At 45.5% G+C, this 26,520-nt stretch overlaps 1 protein-coding gene across 1 annotated transcript in view; it reads right to left on the reverse strand.

Moving 5' to 3' along the window:
* ADCY2 (adenylate cyclase 2) overlaps positions 1–26,520 on the reverse strand; it is a 452,864-nt gene that overhangs the window by 24,778 nt on the left and 401,566 nt on the right. Inside the window, exons 19-20 of the mRNA XM_070774872.1 lie at positions 11,220–11,304; positions 7,915–8,073 (exon numbers count right to left, since the gene is read on the reverse strand). Coding sequence (XP_070630973.1) covers positions 7,915–8,073; positions 11,220–11,304 — 244 coding nt within the window. The remainder of the gene's footprint in view (positions 1–7,914; positions 8,074–11,219; positions 11,305–26,520) is intronic.

Consider the following 26,520-nt stretch of genomic DNA (forward strand, 5'->3'; position numbering starts at 1 on the left):
ACTGAACCTTGCTCCTGGGGCGTGCTCTGAGAATGCACATCTTTTTGTAAAGCTCCACGGGTTATCCTGTTGTGCAGCCTTGATTAAGAATCACAGGACAAATGAGGAATTGTTAGTTCAAGGGAGTTTAGTGACGCACCAAGGCTCCCACCGGCTTAGAAAAAAGAATTGTTAATCTCTGGAGTCCTGGCCTGGTGCTCTGCAGGCTATAAGTGCTGCTGGGACTGGGACTGCAAACTGCTTACCCACCCTCTTTTGACAAATGGGTCACTTGGAGCCTCCGTGGAAATACACGGAAATACTAATACAAATACACTGTTGAGTGAGTGGGGATCCCTGACTCTCTAGTTCCTGGCTCAGGGTTGCCACAGGGCTATTCTGGAGAATTAGGGCAACTTCGCAGATGAGAAGCTTTACAGATTCACTAGAGCTAATGAAACTTGCAGGTTTTAGAACCATACCCTAAACTCAAGAGAGATTCCTTCAGGTCTTTGGGTTGGGCTTGGAGCCAGATTGGTTGGTGACCTGAGCTTATCTTATCCTTCCAGAGGACCTGGGGTGAGGCTAGGGTAGGTGGAAAGCCTTGGAGGAGATTTTGGAATTCAGAGTCTAGCACGGGTGACCCTTGTCCAGCACACAGCTGCCAAAAAGAATCTCACCGAGCTTTGGAATGGGAAGCGTAGATGCCATTCCAACATTCACTCAAATGTCACCATTCTCCTGAAGAAGCTCAAGTTACAGAAAAACCATCACGAAGCAACTGCACTTTTGTGCCTGCTGTCCTTTACAGTTTATTGAGTGAGATTTAGTTTTTTTTTTTTTTTTCCTAACTCTGGATGAAAACTTGGGCTAACTCCACGACTCTTCTTGCTATTCCCAGGTAACATGAGTCCTGTCATCAATAATTTAAGTATCCAATATAACGAGAAGTCAAAACTTAGATCCCCATGGGATGTGTGGCTTTCTCCTTCCCCACTGTGGGCCTCCTGGGGGAGGGTGTCTGCAGAGTGAAAAAGGCCATGGTTGGCTTCTCTATCTCTGCTCCTCGTGTTTCTGCTCTGACCCCTCCCTAGATGGCTAGTCAGGTTTTCCAAAGCACCTCAGGGGTGGAGAACAAGGAAAAAAAGAAGTGTCTTCTGGAGAAGGAACACGTCCCATTAACTACATCACAGTTCCTTGAACTTCAACTATGAACTTAAGCCTGGTGGCCATTTCCTTGGGTTATTTGGAGACACCCCATCACTTCCCTGATCATGGGACAATCTGCCAAGCTTCCCTTGACGTGGACCACGCCCTCCTCTCTTACTCATGATTATTGTCTTCACCCCCAGCTTTCTGGTTATTCTTCTAGCTTCTCTATTGGGACCTACAAGCAGCTTTTCCAAACAGGATCTAAAAGGACCGCACACCAACTGTCTTTCTCTTGCTGGCTCGCTGGAGACAGTCAGCATGCTTTGCGCTCCCAACCTTCAGAGTCCCTACCTACAGCCTTCCAACTGTCTTGGCCCAGACACTCCCATCAGCCCTGCCCCCCACCCCTGCCCCACCCACCCATCAGGAACCCACCAGGCATCTGTGCCCCCTTGATGGTGCTGCTGCCCCAGGACCACTCAGAGACACAAATCTAAGGTACACATCCCAGGCTGTCACTCAGTTCAGTCACTCAGTCGTGTCCAACTCTTTGCGACCCCATGGACTGCATCATGCCAGGCCTCCCTGTCTATCACTAACTTCCAGAGCTCACTCAAACTCATGTCCATTGTGTCGGTGATGCCATCCAACCAGCTCATCCTCTGTCATCCCCTTCTCCGCCTTCAATCTTTCCCAGCATCAGGGTCTTTTTTTAGTCAGTTTTCGCATCAGGATGAGTGGTCCATTTTGGTCCAGTTACGAGACATGAAGGGAGGATTTCTCACGTCCTTTGCAGAGGGCGCTCCCTTCTCACTACATTCTGCCTCTGATCCCTCCCGCCCCTGGTGTGCCTGGGAGTGAAGACCTGAGAGTTGTGCAGCACTCCCTTTGGGATATGAGTCCTCCTGTCTCTCGGTGTCATGGGCTGGTATTCACTTTAGCATCTGCTGTATAGACACACAGGCACGCACACAGCCTCAAGGGGGCCTGCTGCAGGCAGGCTTCACACCAGGTATTAGGGACACAGAGAGACAACATGAGCCCTTCCCTAAGGAGCTTAGAGTTGGGCTGGAGAGGAGAGGGAAGCAGAGATCAGGAGAACAAAGTGTGGTTGGTGCAGCTTATGCCCAGGTATGGAGAGGTCTGCTTGGTGTGCCCTGGAAGATGGTCAGAACTGCCACAAGCTTGGGGTTCAGAGTCTGGGCCCGGCACTTTCTCTTGCTGACTCAGGCCACAGCTGGGAGGAGATGTTCCCACCTTTCTCCTCCCCCAGGTAGCCTGTGTTTATGCTCAGCCTGCCAGCTTGTGTCTGAAGTCTTCAGGGGAGTCAAGTCATTAGAAAGCACAGAAGCATCTCTCAGCCCCTGTGGTTTTCTAGCCTGACTGCAAGGAACAGGTTGAGAGAGCTGCCTGGGTGTTGAGAGGGGGTAGATAGCTGAGAAGGGGAAGCTCTTTGCCTGCCTGGTGACCTCCTCACCCTCCCACCCTGTACCCACAGTGACATCTGTGTCTAATTTTTTTGTAATTTAATTAAATTAATTGATTTATTTTTGGCTGTGCTGGGTTTTTGCTGCTGCTGGGGCTCTTCTCTAGTTGCGGCGAGCACGGACCACTCTTGAGTTGTGCACAGGCTTCTCATCACGGTGGTTTCTCCTATTGCAGAGCACAGGCTCTAAGCCTTGTGGGCTTCAATAGCTGTGATTCCTGGGCTTCCTGCAGTTCGAGCACAGGCTCAGTAGTTGTGAGGCATGGTCTTAGTTGCTCCGAGGCATGTGGGATCTTCTCAGATCGGGGTTCGAACCTGTGTCTCTTGCATTGGCAGGCTTTTTTTTTTTTTTATATTAACCACTGAGTCACTAGGGAAGCCCCTGTATTTTGTTTTGGTCAAGCCTCCGCTATCGCACAGTGAGGCTGCCTGGCTCAAAAATCACACACAACCCTGACCACTGGGGACTCGGCAAAGGGGCAACTGAGGAGAAAATGTGGTTTTCTTCAACAAGGGACGGGAGCCGGCCGGGATGTCTATTTTAGGGACCTCTCAGCCCCGCTCCTGCCACAGTGCAGCAGTCTGGAGCAAAGGCTTTGTAAACCTGTGGGCTCTGTCTGGGCGCACAGAGCTCGGTCCAGACTCTGAATGGCCTGAGGGTTCAGACCTGGTAAGGACGGTCAGCAGCTGGTGGAGAACCTTGGGATGTCTTAAGGGAAACCAGTGCCCTGGGGAAGGGAGAAGAAGAGCCTGCAAAGCTGGACACAGCAGCTCTCTGGCACAGATCTGGAGCACAGGTGCAATGAACAGTCTTAAATCAAAAGCAAAATCTTTTGGGGATTACTGTCATTAAATCATTCTTTATTCTGTACTTCTAAAGGGAGAGGAGTTTTGTCTGCATGTGCATATGGCAGGTGGAGAATCAAAAGGCTCTTTGTTAACATGGGTCTTCAGTTCAGTTCAGTTCGGTTGTTCAGTTGTATCTGACTCTTTGCCACCCCATGGACTGCAGCACGCCAGGCCTCCCTGTCCATCACTGACTCCCGAAGTTTATTCAAACTCATATCCATTGAGTTGGTGATGCTATCCAACCATCTTATCCTCTGTCATCCCCTTCTCCTCCTGTGTTCAATCTTTCCCAACATCAGGGTCTTTTCCAATGAGTCAGTTCTTCTCATCAGGTGGCCAAAGTATTGGGGTTTCAGCTTCAACATCAGTCCTTCAGAAATTCAGGACTAATATCCTTTAGAATGGACTGGTTGGATCTCCTTGCAGTCCAAGGGACTCTCAAGAGTCTTCTCCAACACCACAGTTCAAAAGCATCAATTCTTTGGCACTCAGCTTTCTTTACAGTCCAACTCTCATATCTGTATATGACAACTGGAAAAACCATAGCCTTGACTAGATGGACCTTTGTTGGCAAAGTAAAGTCTCTGCTCTTGAATATGCTATCTAGGTTTGTCATAACTTTCCTTCCAAGGAGTAAGCGTCTTTTAATTTCATGGCTGCAGTCACCATCTGCAGTGATTTTGGAGCCCCAAAAACCTGGGTCTTAGCCGAAGTCATAGGTCATGTTTCCAGGGAATGTTCCAGAATACCATGGAGTATTAACATTTACCGTGGAACTGAAAGATACACTGCCATTTGTATGCGAGTGTGCTAAGTTGCTTCACTCATGTTGGACTCTGTGTGATGCTATGGACTGTAGCCTGTCAGGCTCCGCTGTCCATGGGGTTCTCCAGGCAAGAATACTGGAGTGGGTTGCCATGCCTTCCTCCAGGAGATCTTCCCAACCCAAGGATCAAACTTGCCTCTACTGGACAATTTTTTCTTATCACTAAACCACCTGAGAAGCTCAGACTTGGTTGGGTCTCTGCATTCAAAAGATGTGAGTGCTCAGCCTGCCCCAAAGAGAAGGAGCTAAGGAGGTGATGCTTCTGGATAGCGGCAGGGTGATGATGTTTGTTTTATTGTCCACTCTAGTCCAAACTTGAAAGGCTGTAGGGTAGCCACATCCTGGACAGATTTTGATAAATTCCAGGAGGCAGTGGTTCTCAAGTTTTGTGTTAAATTTGGGATATTTGCTTGAAAGGTAACTAAGATTGAGTGTTTACTGCATGCCAGACACAACTCTACAAGTTTCGCACCAATTACTGCTTTGGAAATTAGTTAGAGCCTCTGTGAGGATGGAGCCTGAGTCCAACAGCTAAGAAGGGCCAGGCCTGGGACAAGAGCTTTGTTGTCAGTGGCCAAGTGGGGCCTCACAGGAGAGGAAAGTGGCCCCGGAGTCTGAGAGGGGCACGTGTAGCTGGTACCTCGGGCATCCCTTCATTTGGGGAAGCCCTGCTCTTGGGTTTGGGACGTCTCTGGTCCCAGCATTGGCTATGACCTTGCCCAGTTTGGGTCTGGAAGCCCCCAGGAATGATCCTGTTCCAGAGTCTGCATGTTCAACAACAGGCAGCACTTTCCCTCAGGGAAGCCTTGGGGGCGGGGTCACAGTGGGAAGGGGTGAGAGCGCTATCACACACAGGGGGCATCTATTTGACCTTGACCCCGAGGATGGGCCAGGAGCCTGGACCATATCCACACTGTTAAACAGCACAGACCCCATCGCTGTTTAGCTGCAGTAGGTCCGACAACCTCAGCCTTCCTGGCCCAGAATCACGAGCTTAGGATGAGACATCCCCGGGTCAGGGAAGTGGGCTTTTCTGCCCAGGGATGAAGTCAACTGTGGACAGGAAGGGTCATCTGTGTTCCGAGAGAAGTCAGGCAACCTGCCCATCCATAGGGAAGTCAGAGGATGGGGCAGGAGTTTGCTATGCACTCTAAGGAATCTCTTTATAATAACTTTGTTACTGGGTTGGCCACAAAGTTCATTCTTGTTTTTCCATAACACAGGGAAAAACCCAGAAAACAAAACCCTCCCTTATGAGGTTCACGATTGTTGTTGTTGTTCAGTCACTAAGTTGTGTACAACTCTTTGCGACCTCATGGATTGTAGCCCGCCAGGCTTCCCAATCCTTCACCATCTCACGGAGCTTGCTCAAATTCATGTCCATGGAGTCAGTGATGCCATCAAACCATCTCCTCTTCTGTCACCCCCTTCTCCTCTTGCTCTCAATCTTTCCCAGCATCAGGGTCTTTTCCAATGACCTTTTCTTGGAAAAGAGATTCCCGATGGGAGCTCTCAAATCTTTTAGGCAGGGAGCTAGAGGCTCTCCTTCTCCTTCAGCCTCATTCTGGGTGCTCTCTTCTGCATTCAGGATTCTCCACGAGTATTGTAGCAACAGAACCTCCTTCATTACCTGTCTGATCTTCAGCCTGACAGGCTTCTCTGTAATTTTTTTTGTCTCGTGGCATTTGGGATCTTAGTCCCCTGGTCAGGGATTAAACCCATGCCGCTGGGAGTGGAAACATGGAGTGTTAATCACTGGATGGGCAGGGAATTTTTTAATCCCCAACAGTCACAGCGGCTGCTTGAGTACCTTCCCACCCCTGCTTCCTCCTAATATTTACCTAACCAACAAAAATTGGTAATAAAATGTGGGAAGTCACAGCCCAGGGGCGTTCTGTGTTGTCTGATGAAATACAGAGATTTTTGCAGTCCCAGATTGACAGTTGGTAAAGAATCCGCCTGCCAGTGCAGCAGGTGCAAGAGATGCAGGTTCAATCCCTGGGTCGGGAAGACCGTCCGGAGGAGGGCATAGCAACCCACTCCAGTATTCTTGCCTGGAGAGTCCCATGGACAGAGGAGCCCGGCAGGTTATAGTCCACAGGGTCACCCAGTGTTGGACATGACTGAGCACGCACCTTTTGCAGCCCAGCACTATGCAGAATGAACTCACTTCAAGGACAGTCTCATTGGCCTGATGCCCCTGATTTAAGATTCAACGTGTGCAGCTCTATCCTCTGAAACAAAGTCAGGTTGGCAGCTAGACAGAGCAAATCGAATGATGCCTAGGGGATCAGGGGTTCCTAAGTGAAAACTAGACTCCTAATATGTGGTGAGGGAACTTGGAGTTGTCTGTGGCAATAAGAGTTTGTAAAACTTTGACATTGAGCTTCTGTTTGTTTTCCTATGGGGCTGCAGCTGGCCTGGGTCAGGAGTATGTTTCCTGCATGAAGGAATAAGCTGGGTGCTTGGTGAATGGGTGCAGACTGTCTGCAGGGAAAATCATTTCACTGCCTAAGTCAGGTTCATGCACACAAGGCACAATGTGGACATGGAGGGGGCCACCCCCACCCCCACAGAATTCACCTTCTTGATACGACAAACTAGGCAACAAAGTCCAGAGCTGGTCTCATCGAAGTGTGCTGACTCCTACTTGGTCCTGAAAAAGTTCCCAAACTGCCTTTGCAGCCAGGTGGCACCTGGTCCAAGGTTCAAGCCCACTCTGCAGCCTTCCTCATGGAGCCCATGGGGGTGGTGAAGGCTGTAGATGACTCTGTGTGTGTTCTTAAACTATTAAAATAGTGCGATGATGAGGCAACTTGGGAGAAAATGTCATCCCCGTCTTGGGAGCACCCAAGACACACTGGGGACAGAAGGTCGCTGGCCTGCATGCAGCGGCAGCTGTTGTTCAGTCACTCAGTCATGTCTGCCCTTTGCAAGCCCATGGACTGTGGCTCAGCAGGCCAAGCACCGGCCTGACACAGGGCAGGGGCAACCTTAGATACCTGCTGAATTCATAGACTGAACCGACAGTGAGACATATAGACAAAGACGCTCTTACATTGTTAACGAAAACAGATGGTTCCTCCTTAATAGATGTAATGATTTCATTATCTCTGACCCACAGGCAAATGAGTTGCTGAATAACCTACCTAAAGCTGAAAACACCAGGAGAAAAAATAGGGAAGTGAATGGAGCCCCTGGACTGGCTGACCACGCCCAGCACACTTCCAGAAAGACTAGGGATAAGGTCCGGCCCCTCCCCTGCCACGAGGCAAGTTCTTCTCAACATAAACTTTAATTATTGAAAAATAAAGTGTTTTTTTTTTTTTTTTAAATAGAAAAATACTGTTACAAGCCTTCTCACTCTGTGGCTTTGTGTACATCTGTGTCATCAAGGTTCAGCTTCTCTATTAACAAGTTCATCCATCCATAGGTTTCTGGATCCCTCATTCCCTCCCAACTATCAGTGAACATTTCATAGGAACGCACATAGTATCTTACACATCTCTGAGCCCTGCCTCACCTCGTAAGCCCCGCCTCTCCCCCATAGCCCCGCCTCCCCGCATCAGCCCCGCCTCCCCGCATCAGCCCCGCCTCTCCCCACCAGCCCCGCCTCTCTGACCTCGTTCTTCAGGCTCCGCGCCAGGAAGTGCTCAGCCACGTGCGCAGGAAGCACGTTCTCCAGCAGCACTCGGTTCAAGTTCTCCATGGTTTCTATCTCCTCCCGCTCTTTTTTGAACTTGTTCTTCCATAAGAAGTCTAACCTACAGTAATATTCATTCTGTTACAAGAGGACACAGAGGTAAAGAAACAATAGGCATCTTGTCCTGCCGGAGAGTGGAGGTTTTAAAGAGAAAATAAAAAGAATGAGACAAAATCTAAAAAAGAACGCCCCCAAACAGAATTGTCATCCTCCCTACCAAACCCTCTGTTTACCCCAACTGTCTCTCATTCACCTTCTAACGCAGATATGCAAAAACGCAAATTTGGGAAGCAACCAGCCTCAGGAACAGAGGAAATAGTGAGGCTTGAAAGAAAAAAAAAAAAAAAAAGATGACATAAAAGCTTCTTACACAGTTATATTAATAAAAGGTGGCTTGAATTATTTTTTGAAATGAGGCATGATAGAATATAAATAATGAATAAATGAAACTTGGAAAATACATTAGTAGAGAGAGTGCATTTCATGATTTGCATTTAAAAAATAATAGTGTTCATTTGTGGCAGTTTGCCTTTAATCTCTGAAAATCAGTTTTCCTCTACCACAAATTATATAATTAAGTGTTCATTGAAAAGTAAGTGTTTTTCCATTTGGGGCTGCACTGTACTGAGAGAATGACATTATATTTAGACAAAAGTTCATTTTTATATCATTTAATTAAGATGGTGCCTGCTGGTAAACACATATGTGTTCATGCTTATAATGTATTAAAATTCAAAGTTTTTGAAAACCAGCTGTTATTAACATTGTATAAATAGGCTCAATTACTGTCACAGAGTCTCTTTGGTTTGGCATCATTTTGTGTCTGCTCTGATGTATATAATTTCATATAATGAAATAACCTTGAATTATCTTCCTATAACAGAAGGGCCTAAATAATAAAGTGTATCTCAGCACAGATACTGACAAATAAACGCAAAGAAGAACCAAATGGAGCGAGTTTGTTTTATGGGTTTGATTAGATACACCAGTAATGGCACAAAATAAAACAAAACACTCATAAATGGCCTCAGGCACAGATGGCAATTAAAAAAAAAAAATTACATTTCAAAGTCTGAACGAGCAATGATCATTCACTGAAATTAGGTTTGATTCAAACTATATATGATATACACAAAAATTACTCCTCTTCCTCTGGGGAGGCATTTTTAAAAAAAGATTACAAAAGAGATATTTAAAAAGTTTTTTATATTACTGTTACATTTCTCCACATTCTGTATTTATGGAAACCATGCTATGTATGTACTAGAAAAGGTCTCTCACTTGGAGAACAGATTATTTACTTGGATTTTTTTGAAGGTGGGGGGCAAATTAGTGGTGTGGCTGGTTTTAAACTAAAGTGACAGAAGCAATCTATGGTGGTGGCTTTGAGAAGACATGGGTTGAAGATCAGAGAAAAATGAAACATGAGCAGAGCCAAGGAGTCAGTGTAGGCAGGCAGCAAGCCCAGTGTGTGTATGTTTGAGCATCCAAGGATGCTAACGCTCTCACACAAGGACCTTGGCCTCACTCTCAGGCACCAGGTTGCCACTGCTGCTGCTGCTGCTGCTAAGTTGCTTCAGTCGTGTCCGACTCTGTGCGACCCCATAGACAGCAGCCCACCAGGCTCCCCCGTCCCTGGGATTCTCCAGGCAAGAACACTGGAGTGGGGTGCCATTTCCTTCTCCAGTGCATGAAAGTGAAAAGTGAAAGTGAAGTCACTCAGTCGTGTCCAACTCTGTGCAACCCCATGGACTGTGTAGCCCACCAGGCTCCTTCCATTCATGGGATTTTCCAGCCAAGAGTACCAGAGTGGGGTGCTCTTGTCTAGGACTTTGTTATTTCTTCACTAAAGTTTTTGAGATGCCTAAAGCAGTATTTAGCATAAACATTTTCTTAGAAAGCACATACATGGTGATCATTTCCAGAAAGATGGTCATAGGGCAGGGGAGCCATCAGGACAAATAATAATGAAATAAGTTGCAAAGTGTCTGTGCTATTTTTTAAAACATATTCAGAAAAGAAGTAACTCTGAGGCCATGAATTCTTATGGCACTTGAAAACCTTATTTATAATAAGGTTTTATAATACAGCTGCATTTCCTGAAGTGTATGCAGAAGCCCGGTGTCACAGACTTCACAGTGCTTGTTATCCCAGAAGACTTTGGACCTTAGTAAATCATTCACTTAATGATTCTGGAGTGAAGATCAGCCTCCTGGCTCCCCATGGTGAATCTGTGCCAGGGACAGAGGTGCGGACGACGATGAGGGGACCCAGGTCTTCTGAGCTCTGTGTCAGGACCACAGTGGAGCACTCCAGAGACTGGAGAGGGCTGCACTGTGGCCTCCAGGAAGATGGCAGAGGATGGCTGGCATCCCTACGTGCTGCACTGATTGTCACAGGCCTGGTTTCTGCCCTGACCGTGAGATCAGTAATTGCTTCCTCCTGGTGAGAAATGGAAGCTGGACCCACACTCCCAGTTGATAGTTTGCGTCTCATATAATGTTACAGTTTAGAGGTGTATATGTAATTTAATTGGCCTTGCCTTTTCCTTGGTTGTCTCCAAATAAACCACTTCTCTGTTTCATGTTATCCATCAAAGAACTTAAAACAAAATGTTGGTTGAGGTAAAGCTAGCTGTATGGGATACTCTTTAGTTTGTGGGTGATTGTCCTTGTTTGCAGGCAGAGAAAGAATATTGCCCAACAAAGTCCTGCACCCAGAGGTTCCACTGGGAGGCCAGAGGGGCACAGAGGCCGAGGAGGACATTTCATTTGTATTACAAAACCAAAGTTTTGAACCGGGACCATACTTCTAGGGATAACTGCAAGTGACAGCAAGGATGTTTAATACCAGTTCAAAGAAAAAGAAGTCATACCTTCTGAAATGCAGACGAAAACCCCAGGCAAGGGACATTTTTCCCAATTAATGTCAGCTATTGAGGGAATACTTTTGGAGGCTTACAAAACTTACGTATTTATTTTGAGGCTTCACAGGAAATTCATTGACTCACATTTCTACCATTCACAAAGTCTGCCTCTTAGGGAAGCAATAGAGGCCTTTTCCTAGTGTCTACATCCAAGCACCTTGTGCTACCTGCTTTTCTGTTGTTATAAGACGCTGCTGCTGCTTCAACATTTGTTTGCATGAAGCAACAGCAATGTGCAGGAGCAAAGTATTATTAATACAGCACTTTAGAGAAGTTATAGAAGAAACAAGCTTCTTACCTGTCTGCCCAGAACAAGCAGTGTGATGAAAAATATAAAGAGAGATACTGAGCCCATGGTCTTTAGGTCTTTCCAAATGCCTGGTCTATTAAGAAACAAACAGACGAGAACAATACGAGAAAACAACATACACATAGGACTTAGAATTCATGCATCAACAAGTTTCAGAATCTCTAAAGCCTGTCTATATTCTACACCAATCAACCAAACACACACACACACACACATTTTAAATATATTTGCAAACTCAGATTGCATCAAGAGAAAACAAAATAATCCTTATTTTGAGAGCTCAGTAAAAGAAAAAAATCTTCCAAATGACTATAGATTTCTTACTTTATACCAAGCTCTAGCAAATATATAAAAGAATAACAGAATATTTGTAATATTTTCTTTTTATTTCTGGGATCAGTATGGATAGTTTGATTATATGATTTGTATTTTTTTTTTAGTAATTATTTGCAGAAAGAGACAGTGTGCTAGGAATGAATGATCATAGGAGATACAAAAATGAAGTAGGGAACTTAATTTCTATAAGCCACTTGGACTAAGGAATAATACATGCTCTTACAGCTTTCTGGCAGGTGTTGATTCTTAGTCCTCCTTCCATGGGGTTTTGTATCACAAAGGTGTAACAGATGGACACCCCTGGCCCACTGCCCCACCAAGTTCCTGGCCCACTGCCCCAAGAGTTCTTACCATGCTGGCTGGAGCCCTCCATCCTTACCACAATCTTGTAGGCAATGGCCACAAACTCATCCTACTTGGCATGTGTGATAGTCCATTTTTTTTGTGTCAACATAAGGGTTCTGTTTTCTGGGAGAACCCTGACAAGTTCAGCAAACAAGGAGAAATCTACTTGATACCCCAGGGGAATCTTGCAGAAGCTGACAAATGATTATTCCCCACAGTAAATGAGACTTCAGAAAGGAAAGTTGATAATGTATGGGCATTATGTCACATAAACAGCATAGCCTGTATTTAATCAAGTGTAAAATATCAGGTCATCAGTTTCTGCTTGTGAGTTGAACTGGTGGTGAGATTTTCCTTTTTCTCCATAGAAGATTCTAGGGCTGATGACATAGGAGAAATTGATCAAGTACCCAAGAGCGCAGGTGGGCTTTGACGTAAGTAAACGAGGATGGAATCATGTCTCCCCTGCTCTAGTCTAGTGAGCTTGGCACCTGGGATAAACTCCTCTAAACTTCACCTTCCTCATCACCCAAAGTGGGTACTGATATCCATCATGTAGGCTGCCTTGGACAGTAAGTCAGATACTGATGTAACTGGCACACAGCCTGGCACACAGGAGGCACTTTATAAGTGGCACTCATGATTTTTAGTATTAACCATACAGTGATAAGGGAATGGGGCGAGGAAGCTAGAGAAAAAGATAAGAGAATGCAGGCTGTTGAATTTCATTAGCAGAATGACAGGTGGATTCTAGTAGAAAAGAGGAAACAGAATCTCCAGTCCCAGTGGCTGATGGGTGTCAGACGTAAGAGAACTCTCCAGAAAGGCTATGCTTGTACTCAGGTCTCTTTCCTCCTCCTGAGCCCAACTGTGGCTGGAAAAAAAAAAATTTGAGCTCAACAGCCATAAGGAGGTCACCAGTTTCTCTCTGTGAATAAAGTGGGCTGAGAAATGTCACTTTCCTGTCTCAATAGGACAGATTTTAAGAAATGAAGATCCAGAGTTGCTTCCCTGGTGGCTCAGACGGTCAAGAAATGAAGATCCTTTTTGAGCCCATGGCATCTGTGTCTAATAGTGCACTTGAGGTGACTGTGAGGAGCGGATGTTTATAAACAACGCAGACTTCAGTCACTTTTAAATTCATACCCCCTCCCCCCACCATATGGGCTACATGGACAGGATTTTTTATTTATTTTAGTTGTTCAGTCATGTCTGACTCTTTGTAACCCCATGGGCTGTAGCCAGCCAGGCTCCTCTGTCCATGGAGTTCTCCAGGCCAGAATACTGGAGTGGGTTGCCATTCCCTTCTCCAGGGGATCTTCCCCATCCAGGGATGGAATCCGGGTCTCCTGCATTGCATGCAGATTCTTTACCATCTGAGCCACCTGGGAAGGATACTGACAGGATACTGACCAGTTAATAAAAGTGGTGCAGGGAATTCCCTGGTAGTCCAGAGGTTAGGACTCTGGTGCTTTCACTGCTGGGGCTTGGGTTTGATACTTGGTTGGGGAATTAAGATCCCACAAGCCTCACAACTCAGTAAAAAAAAAAAAAAAAAAAAGTAGTACAACATAGCCAACACTGCCCAAGAAGCTGGTGTGGGCCGTTTTTAATTTTCACATTGCTTTACGGACACTCTACTACTTTAAAATTCTAGGGTCTGAGAAAATTGTTATGACACCCTCCATGACTGTTTCACTTATCACCCTGTAAACCTAAACTGAGAGTAAAATGTTAACTCTGAGGTCGGCATCTTACAGTAGCTTAATCAATGCAACCAATCAGAACTCAGGTCCCCAGGGAATCCCCAAATAAGGGAATGGATGCCCCACCTTTACAGAGCCATCTCTGATTCTTCTCACTGATGGAGAGGAGGTAAGACCCTCCTTGTGCAGTTCAGGGCAGGCTGGGTTTTCAGATAATCACACAGAAAATACATGCAAGCAACCTAGAGGGAAAAATCCTTTACTGGGACTCCTCACACATGTAAACGTCAGTTTAGGAGTAGAAATGACCTTCTCTACATAACTCCCAGATCCTGAGCCTTAGTGAGGAATTGTGGCAAGTGCCACTGTGGACTTGGAGAAAAACCACACAAGGAAAGACTCATTGCTGGCCCAGGCAGTGCATTGGAAAGTGCAGAACTCAATGGACCTCTGAAATAATTGCGTGCAACATGGCCTATGAGACAGACTTGGGTACTGATACACAGATGCCTTATTTCTTTCTGATGTTCTTGGTTGACTAGGAAGAACTGTAACCTGCTGTCTTGGATTTCATTTAGATTTCTCAAAAATTTCTTTGATTCATCCAGCCCCAAAGAACTGCTGACTTCAATCAGAGCCCGTCTCTCCCATGTGGGCCATTCACAGGCCAGGGCTGTTGGGCTCCTGAAGCTTGAAGGATGAATTTTTCCATCTACAGGCCCATTCCTGGGTTCCTTGCTCTTACTGAACGCAGGGTAGACTGGGAGGAAGAGGAGTAGGTAGCATGTGGGAGACATCAGCACAGACAGAATAAGATTCCGGGATGTCTTCTGGCAACGTCTAGTCAACCAGGCCGGTCGTATTCGTTTCTTGTGGCTGCTGAAACCATCTCACAGCATGGCTTAAATCAGCATAAATGTGTCACCTCACGGTTCTGGAGGCTAGACATTCAAAATCAGGGTGCCGGCAGGGCTGCCCTCCCTCTGAAACCTGCAGAGAAATCCATCCTTGTCTCATCCTGGCTTCAGTGGCTGGTTGGGCACTGTTTCATTCCAATGGCCATCTTCATCATCACGTGGTTCCCCTGACCCCATCCTATGTCTGTCTCCATATAGCTGTCTTCTTCTTCTTTTTTTTTCAATCCACATAATTTTTTAAAAAATCACTATTTTTGGCTGTGCTGGGTCTTTGTTGCTGTGTGTAGGCTTTTTCTCTAGTTGCGATGTATGGGCTTCTCACTGAAGTGGCTTCTCCGGTTGTGAAGCATGGGCTCTAGGGTGCGTGGGCTCCAGTAGTTGGGGCTCCTGGGCTCTAGAGCACAGGCTCAGCAGTTGTGGTCCATGGGCTTAGTTGCTCCGTGGATGTGGGATCGTCCCAGATGAGGGATCGCACCCATGTCCCCTGCACTGCAAGGTGGATTCTTAACCATCGGACCACCCTGGCCATCTTCTTATAAGGACACCAGTCATATTGGATTAGGGCCACCCTGCTCTCCCTGATGGCTCAGCAGTAAAGAATCTGCCTATAATGCAGGAGTTGCAGGAGACATGCGTTTGATCCTGGGGTGGGGAAGATCCCCTGGAGAAGGAATGGAAGCCCACTCCAGTGTTCTTGCCTGGGAAATCCCATGGAACGAGGAGCCTGATGGGCTGCAGTCCATGGGGTGGCAGAGTCAGGCATGACCTAGCACAGGCAGCAGCACACCAGCAGGACCACATTGTAACTGAATACACGTGCAACGACCCTATGTCCAAATGAGGTCACCTCCTCAGCCACTGGGGTTTGGACCTCAACACATCTTCGTGTAGGTGACACAGTTCACGCATTAACAACTGTGTCGGCCATTTATATAAAATTGACAGTCACTGGGATATGAGGTCTCTCTCCTTTAAGTTTTAGGGTGAAATCCACTTTGGACTTGACCATGTTAGGGTCGTGTTGCCACTTTGTTATGAAGTATGGAAGACAGAGCTAATATAACAGAAAGTTTCTGACTCTAGGATTCTTTGCTTGACAGTGCTAGCCAAAATGTGACCAGACAGCTTATTTTTCAGTCTGAAAAATTGGGCTCTGGAGACACAGACACCCAAATGTGCCTGTAGCCACACACTAATTTACAGCCAGCCCTCACCCTGAGGCTGTTAATGGAGCCATCACTCTGGCCCTCAGGTTTCCAGAGGCCAAGAAAACAAAGAAACCTAACAAATTGGGTGAGGGTGATGGAAGTGCTTGGTGAACAGTCTCTAACCTAAAGGCAAACAGCTCCGTGAGATAAAAATGACATTTTCACTGCTCTCAGGGGAGAATGCAGTCCAGGCATGTATCCACACACATAATATTTCAAAACTTTGTGTTTTCTATACATAAGCCTCTTATTAAGAAGGAGACCTCAAGAAACTGAGTTTCTGTGGTATTGGAAACAATACGCAAACGGAGGTAAAAATAAGACCTTCCCAGGCCTCTCACTGGGATCAAAAGTAGTCTGACCTCTGGGGCCCTGGTTCCTGAAGCCCATGTTTCATAAAGAAAAGATCCACGAAGAGACGATGGCTCCCGCCCCCTTCCTCCCACGTGAGACCCTCGTGTTGAACGGCTGACGATCAGTTTACTTCTGGATGTAGCTGTGTGATACCAGTAAGTTAGGAACTGCCTGGCTTTACCGACCAGACCCCTCTGAACCCTCAGGCATCTTCACTGTGTGCTGTGCTTAGTCACTCAGTCCTGTCCGACTCTTTAATATTCAGTCGTGTCCACTTCAATATTCTTGGCTGGAAAATTCCATGGAGAGAGGAGTCTGGTGGGCTACATATGGCCCAGGGGGGTCACAGAGTCAGAAATGACTGAGCAACTAAACATCACCAGCTGAGTCAGGGCCGGGAGTGACCTGTGTAGACACTTTGTCTTATGACATATTTCATTGTGACCCTTTGGACTGTAGGCCGCCAGACTCTTCTGGAGGCATGTGGGATTCTCCAGGCAAGAATACTGGTATGGGTTGCCATTTTCTTCTCTAGGGGATCTTCCCGACCCAGGAATCAAACCCGTATCTCCTATGTCTCTTGGATTACAGGTAGATTCTTTACCCACTGAGCCATCATTGTGAAGGGATGCAAAAAGCTCAAGTTTTGGCCAAGTGGATGCTGCTGCAAGGATGAATCTGCTGCACCTTGCAGAGCATAGGACTGGGATCTCAATTACAATGTCAGAAGATGATGCTGTCCAGAATAAAGCAAAAACACACTAGAGAGGAAATGCTGGCGTTAAAATGCAGAAGGCAAAATAAAGACGGCCAATTGCCCTGTCAGGAAATCTTCTTCCAAGTCTGGCTGGAGAAGGAGTTGCTGAGATGTAGGTACCACTTTTCTGACACTCCCTTCTGGTTTTCCAGTTAAACAGCATATAGCATCCTGCTGATATCTGCTCTCAGAACACTCTTCCCCTCTGGTCACCAGCACAGTGGCTGAGTCCTGGCGAGGCGATGCTGGTGGGTGATGAAGCGTGAAGATGACAGCTCATCTAGGATTCCTGTACTCTACTTCTCAGACTCAGCAGCCATCAAAGCACATCTATTTCCCGACGGCTGATCTGTTTGTTTCCAATGACTGCCAGGGCTGTGGTCAGACAGGAGAGTTCTACAACAGCTCAGTCATTTAAAAAGATAAACCATTCCTTTCCAATGGTGGGAGATGCATCATATGGGCTTCCCTGGTGGCTCAGTGATAAAGAATACACCTGCCAGTGACTGCCGACACAGGAGACATGGGTTCAATCCATGGGTTGGGAAGATCCCGTGGAGAAGGAAATGGCAACTACAATATTCTTGGCTGGAAAATTCCATGGATAGAGGAGTCTGGTGGGTTACAGTCTAGGAGGTCACAGAGTTGGACATGACTGAGTGACTAAACTTCACCAGCCAAGTCAGGGCTGGAAGTGACCTGTGTAGACACTTTGTCTTTTGATATATTTCAGTTACTTTCATTCTAGTTTTATTGAAATATAACTGACTGTGTAAGTTTGAGGTGTACAATGTGTTTTGATACACTTACATATTGGAAAATGTTTATCACCATAGCGTTAGCTATCACCCTCATCACCTCAGCTCAGTTCAGATCAGTTTAGTTGCTCAGTTGAGTTTGACTCTTTGCCACTGCATGGACTGCAGCATGCCAGGCTTCCCTGTCCATCACCAACTCCTAGAGCTTGCTCAAACTCATGTCCACCAGGTTGGTGATGCCATCCAACCATCTCAACCTCTGTTTTCCCCTTATCCTCCTACCTTCAATCTTTCCCAGCACCAGGGTCTTTTCTAATGAGTCAACTCTTTATATAAGGTGGCCAAAATATTGAAACATCAGCTTCAGCATCAGTCCTTCCAATGAATATTCAGGATTGATTTCCTATAGAATTGACTGGTTTTATCTCCTTGCAGTCCAAGGGACTCTCAAGAGTCTTCTCCAATACCACAGTTCAAAAGCATCAGGTCTTTGGCGCTCAGCTTTAGTCCAACTCTCACATCCATACATGGCTACTGGAAAAACCGTAACTGACTAGATGGACCACTGTTTGAAAAGCGATGTCTCTGCTTTTTAATACACTATTTAAGTTGGACATAGTTTTTCTTTCAAGGAGCAAACGTCTTTTAAGTTCATGGCTGCAGTCACCATCTGCAGTGATTTTGGAGCCCAAGAAAATAAAGTCTCTCACTGTTTCCATTGTTTCCCCATCTATTTGCCATGAAGTGATAGGACTGCATGCCATTATCTTCATTTTTTGAATGTTGAGTTTTAAGCCAGATCTTTCACTCTCTGCTTTTACTTTCATCAAGAGGCTCTTTAGTTCTTCTTCACTTGCTGCCATAAGGGTGGTGTCATCTGCATATCTGAAGTTATTGATACTTTTCCTGGCATTCTTGATTCCAGCACGTGCTTCATCCAGCCTGGCATTTTGCATGATGTACTCTGCATATAAGTTGAATAAGCAGGGTGACAATATACATCTTTGATGTATTTATTTCCCAATTTGGAACCAGTCTATGTCTTGTTTTAACTGTTGCTTCTTGACCTGCAAACAGATTTCTCAGGAGGCAGGTAAGGTGGTCTGGTATTCCCATCTCTAAGAATTTTCCACAGTTTGTTTTTCCACAAAAACTTTCCACAATTTTACACAGTGAAAGGCTTTAGTGCAGTCAATAAAGCAGAAGTAGATGTTTTTCTTGAATTCTCTTGCTTTTTTGATAACCAACGGATGTTGACACTTTGATCTCTGGTTCCTCTGCCTTTTCTAAATCTACTTTGAACGTCTGGAAGTTCTCGGTTCACATACTGTTGAGACCTGGCTTGGAGAAATTTGAGCATTACTTTGCTAGTGTGTGAGATGAGCACAGTTGTATGGTAGTTTAAACATTCTTTGGCATTGCCTTTCTTTGGGATTGGAATGAAAACTGACCTTTTCCAGTCCTGTGGCCACTGCTGAGTCTTCCCAATTTGCTGGCATATTGAGGGCAGTCCTTACACAGCATCATCCTTTAGGATTTGAAATAGCTCAACTGGAATTCCATCATCTCCACTAGCTTTGTTTGTAGTGATGTTTCCTAAGGCCCACTTGACTTTGCACTCCAGGATATCTGGCTCTAGGTGAGTGATCACCCCACTGTGGTTATCTGGGTCATGAAGATCTTTTTTGTATAATTCTTCTGTGTATTCTTGCCACCTCTTCTTTGTATCTTCTGCTTCTCTTAGGTCCATACCATTTCTGTCCTTTATTGTGCCCATCTTTGCATGAAATGTTCCCTTGGTTTCTCTAATTTTCTTTGAAGAGATCTCTAGTCTTCCCCACTCTATTCTTTTCCTTGATTTGCTTATATTGATCACTTAAGAAGACTCTCTTATCTCTCCTTGATATTCTTTGGAACTCTGCATTCAGATGTGTATATCTTTCCTTTTCTCCTTTGCATTTCTTTCCTCTTCTTTTCTCAGCTATTTGTAAGTCCTCCTCAGACAACCATTTTGCTTTTTGCATTTCTTTTTCTTCAGGATGGTCTTGATCACAGCCTCCTGTACAATGTCATGAACCTCGGTTTATAGTTCTTCAGGCCTCTGTCTATCAGATCTAATACCTTGAATCTATTTGTCACGTCCACTGAATAATGGTAAGGGATTTGATTTAAGTCATCACCTCAAGTGATTACCATCTCCTTTTTGTGGTGAGAACACTGAAAATCTATTCTTTTAGCAACTTTCAAGTATATAATACAGTATGATTATCTGTAGTCACCACACTGTCCCTTAGCTCTTCAAAACATATATTCATCTTATAACTGGAAGCTTGTGACTTTTGGCCAATTATCTCTCCACTTTCTCCCACTCCCAGCTCCTGGTAACCACCATTCTACTCTCTGTTTCTGTGAGTTCAGCTGTCTTAGACTTCACATATAAGTGAGATTATACAGTATTTGTCTCTCTGTCCGACTTACTTCACTAAGCATGATGCCCTCAGGGTCCATCCATGTTGTTGCAAATGGAGGATTTCCTTTTGTCTCATGGCTGAGAAAAAAATATCCCCTTATTTCCTTTTCTCCACATCCTTGCCAACACCTTCTATCTGTTGTCTTTTTGATGACAGCCATTCTAAGGAGTGTGAGGAAGTATTTTACTGTGATCTTGATATGCATTTCTCTGATTGTAATATTGAGCATTTTTTTACATATTGTTGTCCATTTGTATGTCTTCTTTGGAAAATGTCTATTTAACTCTTCTGCCTACTTTCAAATTGATTTTTTACACTGAATTCCACGAGCTCTTTGTGTATTTTGGATATTAATCCATTATCAGATATATTACTGGCAAATAGTTTCTCCCATTCCATAGCTTCCTTTTTCATTTCATTGACAGTTTCTTTTGCTAATCAGAAGCTTTTCAGTTTGATGAGTTTCACTCACTTATTTTAGCTTTTGTTGCTTGTGTTTTTGGTGTCATATCCAAACAAATCATTGTCAAGACCAATGTCAAGGAGATTTTCCCCCTTACGCTTTCTTTCAGGAATTTTAAATTTTCAGATCTTATATTTATAAGTATCTTATCCATTTCAAATTAATGTTTCTTAGTGGTGTATAATAGGGGTCCACCCTCATTCTTATGTATGTGGTATTCAATTTTTCCAATGTCATTTATTAAAGACACTATCCTTTTCTTATTGAGTACTATTGACTCCCTTGTAAAATATTAGTTTATTGCATATGCAAGGGGTTATTTATGGGCTTTGTATTCTGTTCCATTGGTCTGTGTCTATTTTTATGTCAGTGCCATACAGTTTTAATTACTGTAGCTTTGTAGTAGCAAGGATCCCTTAGAAGAAATGGAATAGCCCTCATAGTCAACAAGACTCTGAAATGCAGTACTTGGATGCAATCTCAAAAATGACAGAATGATCTCTATTCATCTCCAAGGTAAACTATTCAATATCACAGTAATCCAAGTCTATGCCCCAACCACTAATGCCAAAGAAGCTGAAGTTGAAAGGTTCTATGAAGACCTACAAGACCTTCTAGAACTAACACCCAAAAAAGATGTCTTTTTCATCATAGGGGGCTGGAATGCAAAAGTAGGAAATCAAGAGATAATGTGGAGTTAACAGGCAAGTTTGGCCTTGAAGTATAAAATGAAGCAGGGCAAAGTCTATCAGAGTTTTGCCAAGAGAACACACTGTCATAGCAAACATCCTCTTGCAACAACACAAGAGGCAACTCTACACATGGACTTCACCAGATGGTCAACACCGAAATCGGATTGATTATATTCTTTGCAGACAAAGATGGAGAAGTTCTATACAGTCAGCAAAAACAAGACCACACTGACTGTGGCTCAGATCATGAACTCCTTATTGCAAAATTCAGACTTAAATTGAAGAAGGTGGTCTCTCCCTGGCCCTCAGACTTGGGCCAGCTTTCTGTGCATGCCCAAGAGCTGTTGGTCCAAGCTCCCTCTCCATGCTGCCATTACGAGGGAATATGCACAGGGACCTGGCCATAGGGTGGGGGTGTGTTTGAAGCATGTGGCTCAATGGGGGTCCCCGTGGGCTAGCTGGGGGGAATCTGTGAGTGAGGTGCTCCCAGTGGCTTGTGGGTAGGCTTCTTGACAAAGGCGGTGATGCAGTTAGTAGGATCTGCATTCCTTTAAAGCCCTCTGAGAGTCCTATCCGCCTCTCTCCCAGCTTGGTAGCACCCAACACAGCTGGGAAGCTGAGTGCTCACAGAAGAAGTTACAGGCTGAGAAGATCTCTCTTGGACTGAAGCTGTGCCATCTTGGTGGAGGTGGGGTGGTATGGACAGAGTCAGACTGTTTCTCTTATTCACTTCTTATGTCCAAATTCACATTTTTTGCTCCAGTGTGGTGCTAGAACTTCTCCTCTGAAAACCTGGCCTTCCACAAAGGCTCTCTCATCCATGGGTCAGTGGCTAAGAGTGTTTCCAGGGGCTCCATGTCTGAGAGTGGCTGAAGCCGGATGACACGTCACTGCAGTGTCTGCAGCCAGGATAAAGGTCTGTATGCCTGCTGCCAGACATGTGGATGGGTGAGATTCCTCCTGGATCCAGTTTGGCACTGGATCCCACAGCTCCGACCAAGGCACTTCTGTCCACAGGGATTACAGACAAATTATTGTTGGGGACAAACATGAGGGATGTCTTATTCCGCCATGATGCTGATGTCACTCCTCCCCTATCTTTTTGGATCTCCACAGTTCTTCAAGGTCTGTCCAATATTACAGTAAACTCTGGACCACTTAACCAGCTCCCAGTCAACAGGTTCACTCAGTTCCTAGGCAGGTTGTAGGAACTCAACCTACAAGTTGCCTTTTGGTCTTCTGGTGAGACATACTTTTCTAACAGAGAGATTTTGTAAGTTCTTGAGAGCAGAGAGTACATTTTACTCATCTCCATGTGCTTGGGCTCCAGCATCAGGCCTGGAATACACAGCATGTTCAATGAAACTGTGCTGTAAAAAAGGAATGAATGGACAAATGGTTGTGTCAGTTTGAAACTTAAGGGGTTTCATTTCTAGACACTATTCCTTCCCCTGGCTGGACACAGATGCACTGGAATCCTACAGTCTTCTGGAGGCGGCCTGGTGTCATCCAGGGACAAAGGGCTCAAAGCCTCAAGCTTTTTCTGAGTGTTATGCACAAATGCCAAGCAAAACATCCTGGGATTGCAAAGCACGAACATAATGGGGGTTAGGCTCATGCTTAGAAAAAGTCCTGGAAGCAGCTGCAGGTCGAGAGAGATGGTGAAAGTGGGGCTGCAGAGGCAGTGCTGGCCTTCTGCTATGGAGATAAGATGCAGTCTGATTAACGCGGTCATCGTTTCATCCTGCGGAGAAGAGTGGTTTGAAGTGGGACACGACGGATACGTCAGTGTGACACCATGGGGGCTGGCACATCAGATACCACGGGGCTGTGCGCCGGGCTTTAGTCTCCTCCACTGGAGGGCTGATGACAAGAAGGCTGTATCCTGCCTAGTCTGGGAGTTCAGGCTCTCTGCAACCTCCTTCCTCCTCTCATTCTAAAATCAAACAAAACAAACCAAAAAAACGGCCTACAAATTGAGTATCTTCCTGCAAATGGGTCCAAATCACAGAGCATTTTCTTTTTTAGGTTAGATAGCAAAGGAGCTCATTAATGGTTGCTTTTTATAGGATGAAAGAAAGCCTGGTAGAATTTGTGTAGCCCTAGGACAACTTTCTTTGGTTGTTGCTGTTGTTAAATTAGGCAACTCAGATCACTGACCTCCTTTTACGTCTCGGCTCTGCTACCAGTGGCGTCGGCCACAGAGAAACAAACACGTGTTCTGTAGTTTCTAGAGATGGCACTTGGGTGGGGGGAGGGGGAAGTGGGAAGGGGGAAGGACTCTGAGATATTAAATTTGAAAGTAATTTAAATCTTTTCAATACTAACTTGGATATATTTTGGGCTTGAATACAAAGGTGGCATACTGTTTTCATTTAAAAGAGGAGGCCTCCAAGAGAGACAGATGTTTGGAATACCTCCGGGCCACCTCCCTCAGGGCTGGGCGTGCACCATTCTTTCTCCTGAGCACAAAGAATGCTGTGGTCCTTCCTCTAGGAGCCCCTTTGCATTGGGCTCCTCATCAGTTGATACACAGATGGGATACTGTCAAAACATTATAATATGCCAAATTCTAGCCACTGGATTTTCCACGAGACAGAAAAAACAGAATGCAGAACCATACTGAAGGTGCTTGACTTGGCTCCACTCTATGGAGCATTTCCATCGTCCTCTTTGGTATGGAGCTGTTGCTAAGGTCACCAAGTTAAATGACATGACAATCCAGAGCTTCTCCTTGGAAGAAGAAATGGCAACCCACTCCAGTATTCTTACCTGGAGAATCCCATGGACAGAGGAGCCTGGTGGGCTACAGTCTATGAAGCTGCAGAAAGCTGGACACGACTGAGTGACTTAGCATGCATCAGAACTTCTGAATGATGCTGGGTACTAAATATAACAGTGCTTAGTTATACACATTATTTATATGCTGCCCCAAAGTATTTATTTTATTAGGCTCAGGGTCCACATAGAGCTGCTTAAACGGGCTGGACTCCAGGTTAATCCTCTGTTCAGATTCTCGATTCCCCACCTTTAGAAGAGAAGGCATATTTCTAGTATTCAGGTGAGTTAACATAATGACTGGGTCCACATGAAATATTAACATTCATCCCCTGATATTTTTCAGCTCTGTAAGAATAAAAACACATGGGAAAAATCTGACAATGTCTTGCAGAGCCTGTAACAAGCCTTTGTCAGCAGAAGGAAAAGTGTCTTCAGAAAAAAACAGCTTCTGGCAATATCAGTGATTATTACCATCACCATCACCAAGTAGAGCCTCTGTAATGGTGCTGGCTGAGGGGTCCGGAAGACGGTGTCATGGACTGGAATCCGAATCACTGATTGATTGATTTAGCAATGCATCTTGTACCCCAGACGACACAGAGGACTGTTGTAAATGCCAAAGTATCCGGATACGGATTTTTCCAGACCTCCTAAAGATCGGACACTTCTGAGCTTCTTTCACCACGAGATCACTGATCATAGTCATGTGATGGCAAGTGAGGAACTGGGACTCTGCAGGCCTCCAATCGCATGGAGTTTTAATGGCACACTCTCTCAAGTTGACTCTTTTTTTGTTCTGTAAAGTTGGTTTTCTGCGCTCGTGAATCTGTACGAATATCTTTGATATCATTTTCTGAATTTTCATGGGTCTGGTGGCTTTCTAGTGCACACTTCTGTTTTCTTGGCTGACCCTTCTGGCAAAAATATCCCTATTGGCTTGTCCATGGTCAATGTTAAATTTGGCTCAAAAAAGACCCCTGAATCGTGGCAAACTCGCATAAAGGACAACAGCCCAGTCCGAACTGTGTATTCAGAAGATGGCCCAGTATTCCCCTATCACCAGAGATGCTAAAGCCGAGCAGGACTGTGGTTCCCCGTTTCTTGTTTGTAGGGAACAGACTCCAGCCTCCATGACCTTTCCTGAGTTCCAAAGGGCAGATTCGAACAGTTGTTAATCAGGGAAGGGAGGGGATGTGGAGACAAGGGAGGAGACCACCTGAGTCCAGATTAAAGGAGTGCAGGTCCCGCCTGCACCTTGACGCTTATTAGCAACCCTGTCCCGAGCCACTGCTACAAAACTCCTCATCATTCCTACTGGGTTGGGATGCGCAGTTTTGAAGCATAAGCCCACTGTGTCCCCCTCTGCCTGGCAAAGCAATAAAGCCATTTTCTACTTCACCCAAAACTCTGAGATTCGATTCAGCAATGGTGCACAGAGTCTGAGTTTTCAGCATCCATAGTGACCAGAATCAGGCCAGTGAAGGGATGGGACCAAGCAAGTAACTTCAATGGCCCAGGCCAGCTGGATCAGGAAAGGAGGGGCTGTTGGGCCCTGGTTTAAGCCAGCTCCCTCCTTGAAGGGCGTGGGATGAAATGACACTCATTCTAGAACTATATCAGACCAGCTTTTTTTAAGTTCTTAATTTCATATTTGATAGAGGTGTTTCACCATTAACAAACCAGATAAAGGATGAGGAGACCTTCATCAGTTTTTTGATGGGGGAAGGTCTTGAATCTCAGAAAAGGGAAAGAAAACATTGGCCTTGATGGGTTTTGGCTCTGGCATGAGACACGTGGTTAAATCAAACACACAGTGCAAATGGAGAGATCAGGGGATTCCAAGCTGTCGCTCCCAAACCTACAAGTCGCTCAGTTGTGTTCGACTCTCTGTGGCCCCATAGACTATAGCTTGCCAGGCTTCTCTGTCCATGGGATTCTCCAGGCAAGAATACTGGAGTGGGTAGCCATTCCGTTCTCCAGGGGATCTCCCCAACCCAGGGACTGAACCCAGGTCTCTCGTATTGCAGGTGGATTCTTTACCATCTGAGTCTGGTTTCTCACGTGGGGTTCGTTTTAAACTGCTATTAGAGAACATTTGTTAATTTCGAGGTATGATGTTATTATGTCAGTAATATTTATCTTCTGGGGCTTCCCTGGTGGCTCAGTGGTGAAGAATTTTCCTGCCAATGCAGGAGATAGGAATTCGATCCCTGGGTCCAGGATCCCCTGGAAAAAGAAATGGCAACCCACTCCAGTATTCTTGCCTGGAGGATCCCGTGAACAGAGGAGGCTGGCAGGCTACAGTCCATGGGGTCACAAAGAGTCAGACACGACTGAGGGACTAAACAGCAACAAGGACTCATCTTTTGGCCAAGGGATGCTTCCGGGAGTCCCGTGGCAGCTCAAGCAGGAACCTGGAGATGCCCAAAACTTAGCCTGCTGTGGCCGCTGGAAGGAGAAGAAGGACTCCATCATGAAGACTGTCAGCCATCTTAAGGCAG

The sequence above is a fragment of the Bos indicus genome, chromosome 20, assembly GCF_029378745.1.
Source record: "Bos indicus isolate NIAB-ARS_2022 breed Sahiwal x Tharparkar chromosome 20, NIAB-ARS_B.indTharparkar_mat_pri_1.0, whole genome shotgun sequence".
In the NCBI taxonomy this organism is placed as follows: Eukaryota; Metazoa; Chordata; class Mammalia; order Artiodactyla; family Bovidae; genus Bos; species Bos indicus.